Source organism: Chrysemys picta, chromosome 4, assembly GCF_011386835.1.
Source record: "Chrysemys picta bellii isolate R12L10 chromosome 4, ASM1138683v2, whole genome shotgun sequence".
Taxonomy (NCBI): Eukaryota; Metazoa; Chordata; order Testudines; family Emydidae; genus Chrysemys; species Chrysemys picta.
Genome location: NC_088794.1, coordinates 18,984,312 through 19,006,554, shown reverse-complemented (window position 1 = coordinate 19,006,554; position 22,243 = coordinate 18,984,312). Strand labels below are relative to the sequence as shown.

Genomic DNA, 22,243 nt, shown 5'->3' with positions numbered 1-22,243 from the left:
TCTGTGTTTGCTTCCCTGATGTACCAAAGAGGGCAGTTGATCACTCCCTGCCTGGCTCACTTCCTGCCTGTTTGATCAGATAGGCTGAGTCAGCCCTGCCACTGCTTCTCCGGGGTTGTTGACCTACAGAGTGATTTTAGCTGAGTGCGTTGGTGTCTCTGGAGCCTGGGCGCACTGAGGTGTGTGGGCCTTTTCCTCTCTCGGGGAGATGTTCCTGAGCCATCCCAGCTTGTCTAGATGTGCAACACCGACACCAGGTACGAACCTGCTTCAGACCCTGCCCGTATTTTGGGACACGAGTCAGTAGTTTCAGAACTGTAAGCTGAGTCTGATTGGCACAAATGGGATCCCCTCACCTCCATGAGCTCCCAAATTCACCCCTGTTGTTTTGTACTTGAAAGGCCTAGCCAGTAAATATAGGATGGGATTGACTCCCTGACCTTGCTCCTGGTGTTTACATGAGTGCAAAGCAGGTGCCAGACACCATAGGCCCCGACTCCGTCGGTGCTCATCCTACATCCTTTTCCCTCACTGAAGGAGTGACATATGTAGAACCTCAAAGAAGGACTCAATAGTCCATTCCAGTCCACTGACATTTCCCATTCCAACAGCACCAAGCTGTCCCTCTTTGTCCAATGTCACTCTTGATGGTGATATGTCTTGGTACTGCCCCAAAGCTGCCTAGAAATCAATCAGATGCATCAGATTCACACAATGTAACACTCCCTCCTGTTCTAATCGTGCACTTGCTCTCACTTGGCCAGATCCCCTAATGGTGTAAACAGGTGCAGTTCCACTCAAGTATCCAATTGTAAATGCACAATTAAGGTTCTAAATAGCTGGCTATAGAAAAATAATTAAATTGTTTCTCCAACACCCACCCCCCGCGCGCGCGCACACACGCACGCACACACACACGCACGCACACACACACACACACACACACACACACACACACACACACACACACACACACTTCATTTTTATTCTTAATTATCAAGGCACCAAGGAATAACTCACATGGAACATATTCAGACATGAGAAAATATGCCCTGCTGCACTCAGGATAGAGGATGATTTTGCCACATATATGAATCATTCCAATGCCCATGAACATCACCCATTGTGTGCAGCCCTCACCTGACCAAGAGCAATACCCACCTAGTAGGGAATGATGATCTTGGAGTAAAACCACAGGAGTGGGAGTTGGGAGAGCCAAACTGTTCTCGCAGCTAGTCATGTGCACACTGTGACTGTGGGTGAGACACTTCACCCCCTCTGTCCCTCAGTTTCCCTACCTCACGGAGGAGCCAAGCTCGACAATGTTTGTGTCTTAAGATCCTCACACTGGTGATGGCAAAGTATGATTAGTGATTGTGTTTAGATGACATACAATAAATACCAGGAACAGAGGTCTCTGAAAACTATGGTACTCAGCTATCGTAGTGATGAATGCTCTATAGGAATTACAAAGACTACAATGGCATTATCACTGTTAACTCGTAGCAGGTTCAGATTGATCCTTTGCGGCGCCTAACTTTGCTGTTGAGTAAATAATTATTTCCAGCTGCTTCTCTGGGTTGGCTGTGGGCCAAAACTCAGCTGGTGTAAATCAGCATCGTACCATTTAAAGTGCTGTTTTACACTGGCTGAGGTTTGGCCCTTTATCTACAGAGCCTTAGCCAGACAAGCTTTGCCATGGCACATATCAAGATGCCAACTGTAAGGGAGAGCCTAGAAGGAATCACAGCCAAACCTACAGGGACTTTAATTTACCTTGTGGTTCCTTCTTGTATTGAAAAATAGGAATCTCTGTGTTTGGATAGTTATTTTTTCCTTTCACCCATTAAATCTATTGTACATTTTTAGCTTCTTGGAATAAAAGTGTATTTCTGTTGTCTCTCAGGTGTGCTAACGTGCAGAGTCCGGTACCATTTTCTGTTGTGAACACTTTGTCATTATGAGACCTGGTAAGCCAGATCCTTAGCTGGCGAGAATTGGTGTGATTCTGTTGACTTCAAGGGAGCTGCATTGATTGACACTGGCTGAGGATCTAGTCCTTTTAGTGAATTTGCTGGGGAGAGGTTCCAGATTAACAGCAGCCCTGGAGAGCAAAACCTTCTCCCTCTTCACCGAACAGGTGCAGTGTGGGCAACCTTCCCCATATGGCTCTGCCAAGATGCCTCCATCCTGCCTTGCAGACACTTTCTCTAGGGCCCAGCCAGTTTTCAGCCTCCCTGCAGAGACTGCCAATAAAGGTGCCAGCTATGGTGGTGAATATTTAATGTATCCCCTCAGCTGGACTGAGGCTTCTAACTCTCCTCTAATGGCCCTTCACAAGGCTGGAGGGGATCAGTGCTGGCTTGGGGCTGGAGGCCCACTGGATGCAGTTTGAAAGAAGGGCTCTGCTATTAGATTCTGTGATGGGTAAGGGGCTGAGATTTGGGAGTGATGGTGCATGAATGCTGGCATGCTACTCATAAAGGCGTACGTGACCACAGAGCCCCTGATTCTTCAACAAGTAGCACTTACTCACATGAGTAAACCTGCCAGTAGGACCATTTGTGGAGTAAGGTACTATGGCCTGGTCTAGGTCCACAGATAGAGTCAAAATATTTCTGCTGCATCAGAGAGCAGTGTGATCCAGTGATTAGATCAATGGACTGAGCTTCTGGACACCTGAGTTGTGTGTCTAACTCTCTCAGAGATGGCTTTAAATGTCTCAGATGTGGGTTGTATTCCCAACTCTGCTGTGTGAGCGTGGATGGTAGGGTGACCAGATGTCCTGATTTTATAGGGACAGTCCCAATTTTGGGGTCTTTTTCTTAGATAGTCTCCTATTACACTCCACCCTCTGTCTCGATTTTTCCCATTTGCTGTCTGGTCACCCTAGTGGATGGATCACTTCCCCACTCTGGGCCTGTTTCCCCTTTCATCTGTTTTGTGTATGCACATTGTAAGCTCTGCAGCGCATAATAGGACTCCAATCTTGACTGAGGCCCCTGGGAGCTACTGGAATACATCTAATAATAAATAAAAGACTGATTTACACTTGCTGAACATCTCTGTGTGTAGGAATCCAGCTGGCAGATTTCCGCCCATAAAACAGTCATTTATTTCCCAGAGCAAGAAAGCTGGACACACAGCATAGGCTTGAAATCAACAAGAGATGTCGGTCCATTGCATTTAACTGTACAGCTACCACTCCACCAACCCCAAACCAAACTGCCTTGAGCTCTTCTCTGCAAGCTTCAGAAGATGGCAGTGAGACAAGGAGAAGCAGGGGGTGCAGGGTCTCGCAAGGGCTGTTTATTCTATTAGGCAACATGTATAAAGCCAGCAGCCCTGTGGAGATGTCTGATCAGCAGCCACTTCCTGTTACCGTTACACTGTTACAGTATTTTTTAATCAGTGGTCTGATCTTCAGCTGCATGAATTCCCCTCTCACACCTCCAGGGGAAAGGGATTGCTTCACAGGGCCAATAGAGGGACTAAAGCACGAACCAACACAATTTATGTAAGTGGATTTAAAGCTGACACTGCCATCTCATTATCTACAGGACAGGTATAGTGATAGGCAATGGGGAACTGGTCTTCTATTCTAATCTGGCGAGTTCAGGGCTCATCAATCCTTGGTGTTTTTAGCCAGCCATTTACTGGAGTGGTTTTGTGATATGACCTGGCTGGGAGTCACAAAACTCATTTCATATGGGCCACTAAACACTCAGCAACTAGCAATAGCTTTTGTCCACTATGCTCTAGAGCTGGTTGAAAAGTTTAAACTGAATTTTTTCCTAGGAAAATGTGGCTTTGATCAAAATTCTCTGTGGGAAAATATCAATTGATTCTATTTTTTAATTTTCTGTCCAGAAACATCTGAATGAAAATGTTCATTTTGAATTGATATCAAGTCCAAATGTCAACTCAAAATGTTTTTGTTTTGAATCGACTGTGCAAAGCAAAAAAATTAGATGTAAAAGTCAGAAGGTTTTGTTCATTCAAAACTATCAAAATGTTTCTGGAATGAATTTGCTTGAATTTTTCATTTTGTGAAATGTTTGAAATTTGGATTTTTTTCCTATCCTCATTCAGGATGAAAATCAATGCTGGACTATCAGAAATTCCTGTAGGATGGAAAACCTGTTTTCCTACCAGGTCTACTACCAGCCCTGGGTTGGATTTGAACCCCTTATCTGCCTAATCTAGCTAGCTGGCTAGGTTATTGCACCATGCTCCTCAGACAGGAAAGAGAGGTTGGTCTTGTGGTTAAGACACCAGACTGGGACTTAGGAGATTGGGGGCCCATCCATGGCTCTGCCACTGACTCCAGGTGAGACAGTGGACAAATCATTTAATTTCACCCTGGGACTCAGTTCCCCATCTGCAAAATAATCCTTCCTTTCTCCCCCTCTCTATCTGTCTTGTCTATTTATACTGTAAGTTTTTTCAGAGCAGGGACTGTTCCTTAGTATGTGTATTTACAGCACTTAACACAATGGGGCCCTGATCTTAGTTGGGGCCTTTAGGGGATCCTGGAATATGAGTAGTAATAATTAATATTCTTCATTATAGCATCTGACCTGGAAATGGAGTATGGGACTTTCCATTGCTAATCGTCTGCCAGCCCCTAATTTTGGTTTGAATTCAGCATCTAAAAATGCTGCAGATAAGTGCACAGTGAGGTTTATTTAATCCTATGGAGACTTTCAAATTAAGCAGATTCACGGCCACTGACCCTACCCCCTGCCTTCCATCTATTCCACAGAGGCAAACCTGTTCTTTTACGCTGCTTCTGAAATTCTTCTCGCCCACCCTGTGCTCTCCACCCCTTTTCTCTTCCCTGACATCTCCCATCTTGTCTGCCACCTCCTCCCAGCCACCTGTCCCAGTAAGATGGGGACCTACACAGTACTGGAAAGAAGGCCCACAGTGGGCAGCCTCGGCTGAGCAGACATTGGATCATTTGATAAGACAAAGCCAGCAGGGAGCAGGCAAATGAGCGGAAACGCCGGGGGGAAGCCAGACAAACTGAGCCAGTAGCAGGGATGGTCTCAACTCTAAATTAGAGCAAATAAATAAATAAAATAAATACCGAAGGGCATGTTTCCTCCCCATGTAACTCAGAGCCCCCTCTTGCAGCTAGGACCAGTGTTTAAAGGGAATCTGCACAGGGGAAGGAACATATGTTACATAACTGAGTTTGTGCCTGTTTGTTCCTTCTTTGTGATGGGTTAGGAAAGGTCCTGAGAATTTTTTAATTTTAATAATGTATCTTTTCCTCTAGAAATGCCAGGAAGGTCCAATCTTGTGTTTTCTGGTTTCTGTTAGCACTTTCCTCGGAGGACCCTGGCATGTGGAATGAGAATCCCTAGACACAGGGCCAGCACTAGGTATGTGTACCGCTTCAGCCTTTCACAGCCCCAGGGGCGCCACCATCTCAATGCATGTTAATAATAATTAGTAATACATAGCTCCTATGTGGCACGCTTCATCAGAAGATCTCAAAGTGCTTCACAAAGGGAGGTGAGAATCATCATCCCCATTAAAATCTACACTGCCTTTTCTACACTAGGCTTTTAGACTGCATTGGTAAGCACCTCTTAGTTAACTGCAATGTTCTTAACAGCACCCCAGTCTAGACAAAGCTCAGATGGGATGTACATGGTGCAAGGCCCTCTCAGCTTGAATTGGAAGGTGCAGGGATGGTGAACCTTAACAAAAGTGCTTTTCTTCCTATTGTTTATTCAAGCCTTTGAATTAAATAGATATTAACAACAATCCAAGACGCTTTAAACAGTCTGAATAGTGATTCCTCCCCCACTCAGTTAATTAGGGTCACTTGCTTGGTGTGTGTGTGGCCTTGTCTAGACCAGGATAAAAGGGGTGTTGTTGGAACAGGTTGATTCACAGGTTCTAAATGATGTGCCTTAAAAGCCTAGTGTGGATAAGGCACGTTGCCTTTAACGTGCAGTACACTGGCCCAGTGAAACTCAAGAAAGCCTATGCTTCAACTCAGCCAGGTTAGCACATTGTGAAGCCTACACTGTCTTGTCTATGCCAGACCTCTAACCATGTTAGCATGGGTTAACATCACCCCCTTCAAATCCTAATCTAGACGAGGCTGGGACGTCCTCCTCGCTCAGGAGTGCTGAAGGAAAATGAACATAATCAAGGCCTGAATCTCTAATGTAAAACACAAGCATGTTTGCTTGCACCACTCCATTGGCTTCAAGCCCCTGGAGCAGTGTACATGGCATTGAAACCAAAGGGGCCGGTAATAAGGGCAAGATTTGGGTCTAGCTGTACATATAAGTTCCAGTTCAGCGAAGCACTTAAATGCATGCTTCACTCTAAGGATTTGCTTAAGCACTCTGCTGAATTGAGGCCGTACAGCAAAGCTCATTGACATCAATATAGTCTTTCCTGTGACTCCAGTGGGCTTTGGATCAGGCACATATCCTTTGATTGTTACATTCAGTGGACATTAGTAGTACAAGTTCCTTGCAAATCCTTGATTTCAGTGGGGCACCTTCCTTGAGCCAGAGCTACTAACAAGAATAAAGGCTTCACAAAATCTGCAGTGTTAATATGCTGGGGGGGAGGGGGGGGGGAGGGGCAGAAAGAACATAATGAGCAAAGCAAGCGCAGCTGCAGTCAATATCTCATTAGGTTTTATCTTTAAAATACATATTTAAATACACTTTGAAAATAATCTCTTCTATCTAACTATAACCATGTAAGCAAAGAAAATGCCTGCTAGTGAATTTTGGATTTGTGTCTTTCTTTGTAATTTCCTTTACACCGACTCACTTTTCAGATTGCTATCTGCTTCAGCATCATCTCCTGCACCGCAATAGGAAATGAACCATTTAAGAATGACAGCCATCTAAGAAGGATACTTCGGGGGATGCATCAGTTCTATAGGGGAGTGGAAAAAAAGCAAGAAATGGACTTCTAGTCTGGTAGTTGCCTAACTCTTCCGGTAAGTAGAATTATATTGAAGATGGATTCAGAGGGACGTTGAATGGGATTCTCGAGAAATGTTTTGTTGAGCGACTCTTGGATATTCTGTTCTGGGATCAAAATCATTTTCTGATCCACAGTGCAGACGGAGCCTCTATCTATCTCGTTTCTAAGGCTCCTCTCATCGTAGTCTCTAAAACCTGTCTCTGAATAGGAGACGTTTGTTGTTAGTAATTATACATAAGCATTTATTTCATTTTAGTTATTCGATCATTTTAAAGTATTTATCTAAAACTGAACGTGCCCTTACAAAACTGAAAACACACAATGCCAATTAAATCTGGCTTGTAAACCTTAGTTACAAAGTTGAATTCTCTTGGATATTATGGCCAAAAGTTTCAAGCTGAGGGCCCCAGTGCAGCAGAGCGGATGTTTAACTTTATCCGTGTGCGTAAGTCCCACTAGTTTGAATGGGATGTAAGCGTTACCTTCAAGTTAAGCACATGTTTAAGTCTGTGAAGTTCAAAGGCGTATAAGGGAAGTGGGTGCCCGATTCCCATTAATTTGCAGTGGAATTTGGGCACCTAATTAGCTTACACTAGGATTTTCAAAAGTGCCTGAGGGCTTTGTTGAATCAGGACATGAGTGCCAGATCCTCAAAGGTATTTAGAACAGGCGCCTATCCCCCAATGAAATCAATGAGAGTAAGGCACCTAAATACCTTTGAGGGTCTGGGTCTTAGTACCTAACGTTAGGCTGTTAAGTCCACGAGTAGGCTTTAAATAAAAGAGGTGTGATTTTTTTCTGAGAGGTACTGAGGGCCCACAAATCCCATTGGGAGCTCCCGGTGCTCAGCACATTGAAAATCCAACCTCCTTTATTTAGGTGCCTGACTTTAGATGGGTTTAGGAGCCTAACTTTCTGCACTCCTGGTTTGTGGCTTTTATTTGTTACTTCATCTTTTTTTAAATTGTATTTTTCAGATGCTTTTTGGGGGCATTTAAAAAAAAAGGATAAAATTATGAAAAACACCTTTTAGGTTTATTATTATTATTTATTTAATGTATGTACTAATTGTGATGAATTATTGGATTGCGGTAGTGCTCAGAAGTTCCAATCAAGGATCAGGGCCCCCTTGAGAAGGGCAGTGGACACACACACGCACACACATGGAGTTGTGTTTCTGCCCCACTCATGTAATGACTATTTTAACTTTTAAAACATGGCCAGTGAGGTTTATGCAGAGTGTAATGATTACGGTTTCCAGTTGTAGGTTAAAGTCAATAAAACTCCACCGAAGCAAACCTTGTGGAACAGGCCTTTGTAACATATACACCAGAAAGACCCCACAAAATGTTCCTGTTTTTCAGTGTTGGGAATGGTTAGCAGAGGTGGCTGAGACACCCTAATGCTTTCCCACACCCTCTGGGATCACAGAGCTCTGGAGCGTGTTGTCGTCTTTTGGTAAAACTCATCGAAAACAGTCAGCTACATCTTGGCCCAAAGGCCCCAATTCGGTGAAGCATCCCTCTTCAGGGAGCACTCATTGGAGACAAAGTGTTTTCCTGATCTGGGGCCTCCCAGCCTGGATGGGCAGATTTAGGTTAGTGGGGTTCACACTAGCATGCTAAAAATAACTATATAAACAGCACGTTGAAGTTGTGGCTCAGGCTGCATCTTCAAAGTGCTGTCTACACAGCTATTTTTGGAACGCTGGCATGAAGCCCCCCTAGCTCGAAGCTGTTGACCCGGGCTGGGAGGCTCGCTGTTGGAGACGGTATAGACAAACCCAAAGAATGCCACAGTGGCACATGGCACTGGATCAATGCAGGAGCATTCTATGGAAGTCCCAACCGCTGGCAAAGAAAGCCAAATACGCCATTTTTTTTAAAATAACCCAAATTTGCATAATGCTCTGCAAATTCTCTCATGCCTCATCCGGAGAAAAGCTCACTTGGTGTGTTATCACATCGTGCAGCTGAAAATTAGCAACTGAATATTTCCTCTCTCTCTCATTAGCAATGGCTAATTATGGGCCTTAGTCACATAATTGACCCACCAAAGTCAATGGGGCTGCTTATGTGAGTACAGACTACTCATGTGAGTAGAGGATGCTTAATGGAACTCTCGTTTTGCAACTCTCAGTCTGCATGTTTGAGGCTACAGTAGCCTTACTTTGGGATCTTTGGCTGCAAAGCACTATATAAGAGCTAGGTATTATTATTCGTTACTGAATAACTTAGGGCCCGAATTGCACCATTTGGACCAAGCACTGAGAGATGCTGAATCCTGATAGTGCAATTTTATTCCCACTGAAGTCAATAGAATTGTCGCTGCTATGCACCTTTCAGGACCCATAGAGAAACATACTCTTCGGAATGCCACTGATGTTCTTTGCAATCGGAAGTACCGCTGAAGTAAGAGTCTGTCATGCAGCAGAACCACAATTTGCAGTCAACAGAGCTTTGCATTGAAAATGTGTCATCTAGCCAAATGTTAAAATTGGATAAGAAGTAGTTTTCTCATTGGTGTCAAGTCCTTTTTATGAACCTCTCAATATATACTATGTAGAGAATCCCTTATAGAAACCTAATCCTGCTCCCGTGTCAGCTATCCTGGGGAGAATGTGAGATAGTGGCCTAATGGAGGTAGACACTGGGGGACAGGGGAATTACATTATTATTTACAGTTCTGTATTATCTGTGACTGTGACAAGTTTTTATTAAGCACCTGTTGCTGCAGGCCTTTGTTTTTCCCTCTAAAACATTTTTATTATGGCGCTACATATAAAGTAAATTGGGGTAAGGCAAAGCATATGGGAAATAACTGCATGTACAAACAACAGGAGAGGACATTACAATGCAAAACAGGCGCGATGCATATCTGGATTCCTATCATGGCTACAACTAGATTCCCCTCCCAGGTCTTGCTCCAACACCCACTGAAGTCAATGGAAAACCTCCCCTACAAGCCAAAGCAAGTTGTATTCTCCTCTTGGTTACCCCAGGGCAACCCAATGAGTTTGTCACAGAATGGAGAATTTGTTAGATAGGCCTAGGAACAACGCTTCATAAAAGATAGACCATGAATTAGAAATAAGAGGAAGGCTCTTTGTTTGTTTATTTTCCTACAACTAATTTTTGCAGCTTTGGAAAAGTCCTACCAGGCTGATGCCCCTGTAGAAACCTAATGGGACAGAACCTTGGTTGGTGGAAATCGGCATTAAAGTCAATGGAACTGGCTGGGGTCTGGCCTAATGATGATCATGTCTCCTCCTAACCCTACTTCTTCCCTCATTCAGGGCCGTCCAGAGGATTCAGGGGGCCTGGGGCAAAGCAATTTCGGGGGGCTCCTTCCATAAAAAAAGTTGCAATACCATAGAATACTATATTCTCGTGGGGGCCGCTGCGGGGCCTGGGGCAAATTGCCCCACTTACCCCCCCCCCCCCCCGCCCGGGCGGCCCTGCCCTCATTTCCAGCACACAGTCCATTCCATTGCTATATTTTTTTTTATCTCCTTGCCACTCCGTTTATGTTAGTGCATCATCGGTTTCTTTTCTTTGTTGCATCACTCTGCTTAGACTGTTGCATTTTTTCTCCATCAGTTCTGTCCCCTTACTGCAGTTGGCTGGGAAGCATCACCCACTCAAGTCCACATAAGGTTCAGTGGATGGTAAGAAAGACTTATGGAAGCTGCTGTTTGCCCAGTACAGCGCAGTGCCATTGCTAGCATTAATTGATCCCCTTATTGGTAGCTGACGTAGGGCATTCCATGAGGTATTGCATGGTTTTAACCTCTGTGGTTCAGGGCAGCTCCAGGGGAATGAAAGCCAAGAGGAGTGCAATAGACAGCCCCAGAGGGCACAGGAGGGAGCTGTGTCTAGTGGTCAGAGCATGGGACTGGGAGTCAGGCATTCTGGGTTCCATTCCTGGCTCAGTCACTGGGCCCTTGTGTTGCTCTGGGCAAATTGCTCAGCCTCCCTGTTCCTGAGTTTCCCCACTGTTATGCGATATACACGTGCATAGTATTATTATTGTTTTATTGGAGCCTGGGGGACCCAGTCATGTTCCTTTATGTGTTCATCTGGCCCTGAAGACACTGCTGCCTCTTCGCTATTAGGTCCCTGGATATCCCTGCCCTGTCTCTTTCTCTCTCCTTAGAAACCCTCAGCAACTTGTTCAGCTTTTTACGTACCTGTGAAGACTCTCTGCTGGGAGGATTAGTCTCAGGTAAGCGCTGCATAAAACAGCTCTTCCTTTCGGTGCGCCCAACCGCGGTATGGAGCAGGGGCCATTAGTGCTGCTTATTCGAGGGAGAAATCTGCTATGAAAGGGAGTTGGTGATCGATTTCCCCATGGAGTTGGGGAGTTGATTTTCTCCCCTGTAACCCGATCTGTAGAACTAGAAATGGGCTCCAGAATTTGAAGGCATTAAAATTCAAGGGTGTCCAGACCCAAGGGCATCGGACTCCTCTCTGCTTATTTTTAAAATCTCATTTTGGCTGTCACTGGGGCAACTATATATTCTTGCTGGGCAACCAGGTCTGATAGTCAGTTAGGCCAAGATTTTCAAAAGTGACTAGTGATTTTAGAGTGTCTCCATTTTTAGGAGTCCAATTTCTATCCTATTCTATATAGATTCTTATGCCATGCTCATCACTGTCTTATTTGGGTGTCTTTCAACTTGAGATTCCTTAAAGGGGCCAGATTTTTTTCAGAAAGTGCAGAGCACCCAAAATCGGATTTAGTTTGTCTCGAATTGGACCCCCAAAAGCTTGGCAACCTCAAACCACTGGTCACTGTTGAAAATCTTTCCCAAAGTCTTTGGGAAATCACCTTAAAAACAACGTCCTATCTGAAACCATGTCAGCCCATCAGCACTTGGAAGATCTAACATAACCTGATTGTTTTCTCTCCCTCAGCATGTGTTTTTATTGGTGGATAAACGTTCTCATCTCAGGTGTGACCTCTATCTTCTATGTTGTTCTCCTACTAGTGCTTTACATCAAGCTCAGCAGGAAAATAGGTAATTTCATCTCTTATTGGTTTCATTTATAATGTTCCCCCATTCATCCCTGGTGTGAATCCATTTAAGTGAAAGGGATGAATTTGGCCCAAGAGCCAACAAAAAGTAACTCTTCGGTTTGTTAAGGGTCACAAACTGCTGAATTGCGACGGCTAGTCCTGGTTCATGAAATGCCAAGCACTCCAGGAGATGGGGGAGGAGAATGAACGGGGGTCCTTTTAAAACAAATAAATAAACGGAGATATCCCATCTCCTAGAACTGGAAGGGACCTTGAAAGGTCATTGAGTCCAGCCCCCTGCCTTCACTAGCAGGACCAAATACTGATTTTGCCCTGAGCGGCTCCCTCAAGGATTGAACTCACAACCCTGGGTTTAGCAGGCCGATGCTCAAACCACTGAGCTATCCCTCCCCCATTTAACAAGTTCCAATGCGATTTGACAAACAGATGGATCAGCTCCTTAGCAGGTGTAAGTCGTAGTGCCATTGAAGTCATGCACTGAAGCCAAAGGAGCTACTTTGCTTTACACTAGCTGAGGTTCTGGCCCGGTGTGTGTGGGGCTGGAAGTATTCTGTCGGCAAACGTGCCGGCCAAGTACCGAAAAAAGCGTTTACACATGCTGACTTTTAGCGACAAAGCTGTGTTGACACAAGGCCTTGTCGCTAAAAGCTGAGTAGCGTAGGCAAGCCCTTGGGTACTAGCACAAGCAGAGCTACTGAGTGTCTGGCTACCCAAGCTGAGAATTCTGCCTCCCAGCTGCTATGTAGAGGTGCCCTGTGTTGTCATCACATACATACTAAGTAAGCTGAAATCCTGCCAGCCTTACTCACACGAGTAGACCCACTGAGGTCAACGGGACAACTTGCATGAGTGAGACAAGCAGAATTTGGCCTGTAATGGCAGCTGTCTGACAGGACATATTACACACGAAATAGTCTATACTAGTCTATAATTACAGCTGTTTGAAAATTTGTCCTTTCACGGGAAATGTCAATGCTTCAAAATTATTTTCTGTTCCCAGTCAGAATGAAAAGTCAAAAATATTTTTACACAAATTGCGACATGAAAAACTCCAAAAAGTTTTGCATCAGAAATGTTGAAATGGAAAATTCTGACACTTTGGATCAAAATAAAACAAGTCAATAGATTGATGTTTGATTGTTTTTGTTTCAAAACCATTTTTTTTTCTTTTGAATAGACATTTTAAAACAAAAAATGCCACTGCATTTCACCAAGTTGATTTGAAACATTTTTTGTTTCAAATCTCCCTGTTGGAATGTGGGAAATTTTCATCAAAGTCAACATTTGATTTTGATTAAACCACATGTTCCAATGAGAAACATATTCATGCAAGCGTTGTACATAGTACATGTTCCAATCCGCCCTATTGCTTACTCTGATCTTGTATTTGTATAGATGGAGGTTCAGAAGCACAATGAACCTTTCACCACAAGATATCTGAGTCTAAATCTGCTTGAGATCACAATTTGGTAGTTTCAGTAATTTCTCACTCATTTGTTCCCCTCAAAAATAAAATAGCCCACTCTGACTCTTACGTTGTATGATATAAATGATTACTTCTGCTCAGGAGAGGCCCTCACAGGATTGGCATGAGATGTTCTAGGACTGGGTTATAGTGCTGTGGTGGATCCGTGTGTGAAAGTCCCAGGAGTGGAATAACAGAGGATGCTGGGATGTGGATTGAGGGGCACTGGCAGATCTGGATGTGGGGAGCGCAGGACTGGAATAGCTGGTGTACGTCTGTGTGGGGGGGGGAACTTTCTCGAGCCAATACTGTCATTTTTTCATATTTGTAAGCACTGGGCACTTCTAGGAGGGACCAATTTTGCTTGTAGTTCAGTGCACCATCTCCTGTAATGCCCTGTACTGTGTGCTCCAGTGGGAGGCACAGAAATGACAACAAACAAGAAAACCACAAACGACCTAGCCCCTTGTGCATCATTATACCATAGCAGGAGGGATTTTTTTTATTGTCCCTGCCTCGTGATCAGCTCATGCCCTGAAGTGATGGCCCTTGTCGTGTTTTCCCTGCAGTAGCAGAAGTAATGAGCAAATCTGACTTTCCATTTCAGACAATCATTCCTGTAGCAATCAGGTGAGCAGCAGCAGCAGCCCTTCTACGAAACCAGAACAACCCAACACTTGCCAGGCAGCAAATGAGGCTTTGAAAAGGCCACGCATCCGGGGTAAGATTGCATCTTTGGGGCCAAATAATCAAGTCTCGGCTCAGTGGGTGCAGCTTGCAATCTTCAAATCTGTGCTTGCACCAGCTCCTCGGTTGTTGTGAATTGGCATAGCTTCATTGACTTCAGTGGCCCACCGCCAGTTGAAGCCGGCTGAATAGCTGACCTCAGGTACTTGTTCCTGCAGACAGGTATTTGGAAACACAGGGCCGGATTCACCGCTGCATTTCACCTCATGTTGACACTTACACCCATGCTAAGGGAATCTAACATGTTACTCCTCAGCTGTGGTAGTGTGTTACACGCGTTTTGCACTCTTTTTGAAAATGATGAGTGACATAAGGTGTGGGTCCTGCATTCATATTTCTGTGTTTGAGAAGGCGGGGGGACAGTTTATTCGTTACACAATAATTTCTTCTTTAACTAGCTATGAAAATACTTCGCTATCAGCCTGATTCATTGCAAGGGATGAGCCTCTCTTTATATGTTAGCAGTAGAACTGGGCAGCAGCAAACGCAACCTAGCTTTAGGACGGGGAATGAAGGACCTGTACACGTGAGCTATATGCATTAGCAATTCACATCACCTCCTCCCTCCCCATTCCATTTGCCAGATGAGTTCTTCTCCATTCAGTCCTCCAGACAGGCGGATAAGGGCCTGTGACACCAGCACTCTTCATGTTTTACATTTTTATACTAGAGAATATGATCATCGGGCGCCCGTAACACACTAAACATTTGAATTCCGTGATCAATGTTGCTGATGTACAATAATGCCTCGTGTCAGGCTGCAGGGCTGGGGGGTGGAGTTTCACTGCACATATTGGGAGGGGGCATTAAAAAAAATCAGTATTAAAAACAAAATTTCAAATTGCCAATTTAAAATCAACCATAATGCGGCAGAGTTGGAATATATTAAGGGCCTGGTTCTCATTTCTGTTAAGGACTTTTCTATGCATGGAGTTATTCAGGGACTTCCTTAAGCAATACGGTTAATTTAAACAGGAACAAGACACCCACACATGGAGTTAATCAGGAATAGTTCCATGTGTAGACAAGCCTGAAGGCCCCTTTACAGCCCATCTGGCAGCCTAAGGATGGGGGACTCTATCCTGGAAAGCAATGACTGTGCAAATCATTTGCGGGTTGTGGTAGATAGTCAGTGGAACATGAACTCCCACTTGGATGCTGCAGTCAAAAGAGCTAATGTGATCCTGGGATGCGTAAACCGGGAAATCTCGAGTATGAGTAGAGAGGTTATTTTATGGCTGTATTTGGCCCTGGTGTGACCACTGCTGGGATACTGTATCCCGTTCTGGTGCCCAAAATTCAAAAAGAAAGTTGATAAATTGGAAAGAGTTCAGAGAAGAGCCATGAGAATGATTAAAGGTTTGGAAAATATGCCTTCTAGTGATAGACTCCAAGTGCACAATCTATTTAGCGTCACAAAGAGAAGCTTAAGGTGTGGTTTGATTACAGTCTATAAGTATCTCCATGGAGAACAAATATTTTTAATAATGGGCTCTTTAATCTAGCAGAGAAAGATAGAACATGATCCAACAGCTGGAAGCCGAAGCTAGCCAAGTTCAAACTGGAAATGAGATGTGAATGTTTAACGTTCAGAGAGATTAACTCTTGAGACAGTTTACCAGGGGTCGTGGTGGATTCTCCATCCCTGACCATTGCTAAATCAAGATTGGATGTTTTTCTAAAATACATGTTTAGGAATGACTTTGAGGAAGTTCAATGGCCTGTGTTATGCAGGCAGTCCCTTCTCACCTCAGAATCTATGAAACTATATGAAGGGGCCATATGCCCATTTTAAGGCCCCTTTATAGTGCCAGGGTGGTGTGAAGAGGCATTAATGTAAATGAGAATCACATCCTGACAATTAAAGGGCCCAACACTGCCCTCCCCTCCCCCCCACCCCCCGGAAGTTAATGGGAGCTTTCCCAAGAAATTAAGATAGCAGGATTGGGCCCCATTTTGGACTCATGACTGGAACCCCCAAGAGACAAGAAAATGGAATTGTGCATTATTGTTTGAGAAATAGTGCCATGTGCATAGACAAACACCATGTGAGAGAGAGAGAGATCCTCTATCTACTGCTAACCCCCTTTCCCGTTCATCTCTTCTCCGTGCCCATTTTCTAACTTATAGTTATTAGAGGTACAAATGTTTACACTTTTTTTTTTTTTAAGGTGACAGTGGCACTTCCTCAGACAGCTCTGAGAGCTCAGACAGCAGCCCTTCCATTAGGCAGGTAATGGAATTGCACCAACCTCGTGCTTTATTTAATTTATTTATTTATATCATTTATTCTTTTAACGTAGACATAAGGTATACGCTGAACCAGGTCTAGGCCCCATTTTATTAGATGCTGCTGTCCAGACACTTGAGACTAGATTTCCCAAGAGCTCAAAGCAGCACCCAGCATGATGAGCTCCCCTGAAAATCTCCCCACTTATTTGGTGCACAAAGAGGAGCTGAACTCTCGTGGAAATCTGGCCTATAGTAAGAGACAATCCCTGCCCCACAGGACTTCAGCCTAACTCCCAGCTTCGGCGCCATTCAGCAGACTGCCAAGGGAAAGGTGTGGGCATCAGGACTTAAAGAGAAGAGAGATAAAATGGGAGTGGGAATATTGCAGAGGGTACAGCTGGCCAGATTAGATGACACACATGCAATTTTTCCTGGTCCTACTGATTGATGATGTCCTCCCGGGTTTACACTTTAGAACATTGACTCTCAGATGATGGTGCTTTCTGCAGAGTACTTCCTGGTCGGGGAGGAAACATGAGAAACAAGCAGGGGAGGACTGAGGTGCTGGGGTGGGGAGGGTGCCAAGAAGAGCATGCATATTTCCTGCATTTTAGGGCTATTCAGATCCAGGACTCCAGAATCCATCTTGTGTATGTGCGATGGGGAGAGAGAGAGAGAGAGAGAGAGAGAGTGTGTGTGTGTGTGTGTGAAAAACACACTGAAAAGCAACACTGAGATGAGAATGTTCATGATCTCAGTGCCATCTGCAGTATTGACAGCTGTTGCTGCTGACCAGGGCCGGCTCCAGGCACCAGTTTACCAAGCAGGTGCTTGGGGCGGCCACTTCAGAGAGGGGCAGCACGTCCAGCTGTTCGGCAGCAATTCGGCGGACGGTCCCTCACTCCTGCTCGGAGCAAAGAACCTTCCGCCGAATTGCTGCCGCAGATCGCAATCGCAATCGCGGGGGGGTTTTTTGTTTTGTTTTGTTTTGTTTGGCTGCTTGGGGCGGCCAAAACCCTGGAGCCGGCCCTGCTGCTGACCCAAAATCAAACTGCTGGCAGACATGGCAGCAAAATCCCAAGCAAACTTACTTCATTTTCCTGCTAAAATAGTAAGTGAAATCACTAAGATTTGAATGGCAGTTGTTCTCTATGGCATGCAAATGTGTCTGACTATAGATAAATGTACACATGGGTGGGATTTGTGTAGTGAGCTTAGAGGTCGTAGGACCCACTGAAGTGTGCCATGCCACTATGATTGAACCAGAGCTGATCATGGCTGTGAAGACTAGACTGAATTCTAGTCTGGTTTCTATTTGTCATATCCTAGTGTCCTCGGTCAGAAGAAGGGGTCGACTACACATCCCTGGTCTTCCAAACTACCGGTCGCAGTGCAAGCACTGCAGGGGACTACGAGAACATGAAGATGGGAGCAGACTATGTCAACGTGGATCCCCAAAAAAGGAAGGTGGATTTCTGGACCTGCTCGAGCCCTGTATCTTCCAACCCCGTAGAATATACTGAAGTGAAATTGTGATTATTGAGATGCTATTAACTAAGTTTTCCTTAGGAACGTCAGAATTGCCACAGCAGGTCAAATCAGTGATCCGTCCTTAATCAGTATCCTGTATCCTGTCTCTGCACATTTCACATGGGTCACTGTCAACCTGTTCATATAGGTATGTTCCTCCTAATCCTCGTCAATTAGTGGCTGTCATGTCCTGAAGCTTGAAGCTTTATATTCCTTATAACATTTTATTCTGCCTAATGTAACTGTGCATGTTCTTGTTATCCATACAAAGGTCTCTTCCTTTCTGAATCCTACAAAGCTCTTGGCTGTGTTGATACAATGCAGCAGTGGGTTCCACTTGTTATTCACAGCTTGTGTAAAAACAGCATTTCCGTTTCTCAGAGACAAACGTGCCCTTCCATTTCATTGGCTTCCCCTTGTTCTCACGTTAGAGGAGAGCGTAATTAAGAAAATATAATAGGGGGTCAAATCCTCAGCTAGTATAAAACCTAATTCAACTTCACTGGAGCTACACCAATTGAACTGGCCCTTTGATTGGGCTTGTGTTTTATTTGCTTGATGTCAATTAATTAAAAAAACCAACTTTTTAAATGTTTAAATATATTTCCTGGATCGCCTTTGTCTTTTCCCTTGACCAACACTGACTTTTTTTTTTCTCCCTTCCTCTTTTTAAATTTTTTTAAAAGCTCTTCATAGTGTTTGAGTGACAGTTCCCTGGGCACTTCTGCAGGCAATCAGACCCAGCCACAAGGCAGGGGCTCGCTTTTCTGAAGATGATTTGCCTGCGCCGTTCTTTAGCTGAGGACAGTCATGTTCGTCAGGGGTACCCGGGGTTGTGAGGCACCTCTCCACCACTTGTCGGGTGTGTAAGGGAGTCTTTTCTGTGTCTGCTGTGGAACAGTTCCCCGCAACCACTAGCTTGCAGCACAAGTGCTACCTTCCAGGCCTCCACAGGCCTCGCAGTCTCTGTACAGGTAGTGATAGGCACACACCAGCCCCTGCGTCCTCGGCGTATCCCTGCAGAGTCCAGCCCCTTACCACTGAAGGAGAAGGCCCTCCCACAGGGAGAAGGCTGCTGTTCCTTTTGGAACAGCACACACCAGCTTGTAAGCCTTAAGCAAAATGGTGACCCTCAGTTAACACCAGAGCACGAAGGTATTGTGGTGGTGAAAACAAGAATAAGTTGATGATCAAAGAGCAGACATTCAAATGACCATGCGTCAGACTGTTGGAAATAAATGGTTATGTATAAAACAAAATCATAACGCACTTCCTGTACGCTGAACTTAACTAAGACTATCCTCTTGGTAATATATCTCTTATTTCCTCCCCCACCTTGTCTCTAATATCCTGGGGCCGACATGGCTACAATAACACTGCATGCAAATTATTCTCCTGTCCAAAGAAGGTTATCTAACCTAACATTCTCTGCCAAACCTGGGCAACCCCTCTTTCATGAAGCAAATTTGCTGTCCAATTACTTCTTTGGCTCCCCCTGCCCCGCTGTAGTACAGCAAACCTTAGATATGCATCTTGAGAGGGTTCTCCCCCCACACCCTTATTTGCTTCCTCCTGTTATTTTTCTCCCTTTGAAGTTTTTCCAATCCTTCATTAACAGTCAGTTCAGACTGGTGAGAAGAGATCCCTTGTGAACTATACAATACTTAATTTGCATGTAACAACCAGCTAGATCAGGGGTGGGGAACCTACAGCCCGCAGGCCGCTGCTTCATTTCATCCAGGCCATGGCAAGTCTCTGCACTATGGGCCGGAAACCCCGGGCCTCGCCTCTCTGCCCCCGTGGGGCTAGAGCCGCGAGCACCGGCTTGCCCCGCTGCGGGGGGGAAGCTGGGGTTCACAGGCTGTTAAAAATCTGGTCGGCTCCGCACAGCTCCTGGAAGAGACCGGCATACCCCTGCAGCCCCTAGGATCAGAGATGATCAGGGAAGCTCCATGCACTGCCCCCAGTTTAAATTTCAAGATGCAGTATGAGAATGGAAGGGTTTAAGGTTCAGTCCTGCGCTATTTGTCTTGCAATAATGTTCTGGCCTTCTCACTCCATGAAAATGAAATTCCACCTACATTTTCTGTGAGCCTTTCCTAATCCTGTCCCAAAACACCACCTCAGCCTTTACAGCAATTTCCAGCCTGCAGCTTTGATCCCAGACTGTCTCGCAATTACCTTTCTGAGCAGAGGGGCCCTGATTCTGAAATGTCAGGAGTAATGTCAGAGCCAGGATTTAATAACACGCTTGACAGTCCATGGGCACAAAATGCACTTGAACACACAGAATCCTATCACTCGGCTTCCCTGCAGGCACCTGGCTTTGGTGTGCTGTTTTGTAGGGCGCTGGCCCCTGCCAGATGCAGGGTGAGGGATTTGCTGGACCTATGCTTTGATCTGGTATGGCAAACGCTTGGGGCCTGAATGACCGTTCCCCTATAGTTTGTGTAGTCACTTATACCAGTGCAAAGCATACGTGACAACAGCAGGTACAAGGCAGTGGAGAATCAGGCTGTTGGTTTCTGTGTGTAATAGATTTCCCTATGCATTACAGTCAATTTCAATGTCAATATATGAACTTCAAGAGGCAAGGTCTATGCGTGATTTAAGTGCCGCTTAAGTTTAAAGTAGTGCAGAGGCTTTGTGCTGCACTGGGATGATGCCGAGTAATGAAAGCAGTTCCAGGCTGGTAACATCGGTCCTGCTCCTGTGGGGCTACACCTCCCCTACAAAGTGCCAAACACCCGCAACTCCTGTTAACTTGAATAGGAGTCCAGGGTACTTAGCACCTCACAGGATCAGGCCTATTGCATATGGGCCTAAGCCAGAACACTGGCATGTTAGGTGGGGCTGGAACTGAGCCTCCCAGGTTAAACCTCTCTCTAACTTCCTGCCCATAGTGGTTGTTCGGCCAATTGATTTTGCAGAAGTACATTAATAATCAAGACACGCTTCATCAAAGGGAACTTGTATCTGCAGCAGCGTCTCTGAACTCTCCAGGGACTGAGCAAGGCTGCCAGCGAGTGGCTTATATTCATTTGCCTGCTGCACAAACCAATGAGCTGATTTTGTAGTGATTTCCCAAGTCCTCCTCCTGTTCCCGGTCAAGTCCATGGGAGCTGTGCCATTCGCTTGGAATGCAATGAGAACTGGCCATGATGGCGTCTACAGCTGCAATGTGAAATGTATTTTGATTCAAAGCCGCCCAGGGCTTTTTTCTGTCAAGTCAAATTAGAAACAGATAAAGCACATGAGAGACTTCTGAAATCAGTGGCTTTTAGAAGCATCTGCATCGCTACGTCCAAGTAGGAGCTCTGCTCCCTCATCCTATTGCTTTATATGAAAGCAGAAGTTTTGTTCAAGATGCATCTGCACCTGCCATTTATTCCCCGCTCAAAGCATATCACCCTCCTATCTGAGCTACTGACTGCAAAGGAGCCGTGGCTGTGTACTCACTAGATCGATCCTCTATTGCTTTAGCATCCAAAAGGCTTGGTCTTCAGTTACACGGTGTTGCCAGCTCTTGTGATTTTTATCACAAATCTCACAATTTTTAGTGATTTTTCTTAAAGCCCCAGCTGCTGGAACCATGGTGTTTTCTGAGACTAGTATTAATACCTAGCGCTTTTCATCAGGAGATCTCAAAGCGCTTTATAAAGAACATTAGTATCCTTCATCGTCCTCATTTTACAGATGGGGAAGCTGGGGCACAGGGATAGGGTGTGACTTGCCCATGGTCACCCAGCCAAACGGGTCTAATATCCAAGCTTAGAACCCCAGTCTCTTGAATTCCTGACCAGCGCTCTAGTCGCTAGGCCACCCTTTCATTTTAAAAAGTAAATTTCTAGCCCTCGTGGTTGCGGAGGGACGCTTGAAAATGGGAACCAAGTGCGACCTAAAGGTGCAGAAACCAGCAAAGAAAAAGGTCCCATCCTTTATTTTTTTTCAAAGTCTCATGATTTGGGGGAGCGGACTCGTGCTCTTGGAACATTTGGGGATGGCAGCACTGCTTGTTCAGGCAGAGGAAAGGGGTCTTGCAGGGTGAGTAAATTCACGCTCATTTTAAAGCCTCTTTACGCTGACAGAGTGATGCAAAGCGGCCTTTGTGTCAAGGAGAATCAGACCCCTTGTGTTTTTCTAGACTCCAAGAACAGCCATAGGCTTCTGGGACCAGATCCTCTGTTGGTGAAAATTTGGGATAATTCCATTAACTTCAATGGAACTATGCTGATTTATACCAGCAGAGGACCTGGCTCT

At 45.1% G+C, this 22,243-nt stretch overlaps 1 protein-coding gene across 2 annotated transcripts in view; it reads left to right on the top strand.

Moving 5' to 3' along the window:
* RHEX (regulator of hemoglobinization and erythroid cell expansion) overlaps window positions 1–18,574 on the top strand; it is a 28,579-nt gene extending 10,005 nt beyond the window's left edge. The window contains exons 2-9 of one of the 2 annotated variants that reach the window (XM_065591501.1): window positions 5,285–5,390; window positions 6,818–6,982; window positions 10,569–10,636; window positions 11,125–11,193; window positions 11,886–11,989; window positions 14,082–14,195; window positions 16,393–16,454; window positions 17,783–18,574. In XM_065591501.1, the coding sequence (XP_065447573.1) occupies window positions 11,887–11,989; window positions 14,082–14,195; window positions 16,393–16,454; window positions 17,783–17,989 (486 nt within the window). In that variant the 5' untranslated portion in view covers window positions 5,285–5,390; window positions 6,818–6,982; window positions 10,569–10,636; window positions 11,125–11,193; window position 11,886 and the 3' untranslated portion in view covers window positions 17,990–18,574. The remainder of the gene's footprint in view (window positions 1–5,284; window positions 5,391–6,817; window positions 6,983–10,568; window positions 10,637–11,124; window positions 11,194–11,885; window positions 11,990–14,081; window positions 14,196–16,392; window positions 16,455–17,782) is intronic. The other variant, XM_065591503.1, reaches the window with a different exon arrangement.
* The last annotated feature ends 3,669 nt before the right edge of the window (window positions 18,575–22,243 follow it).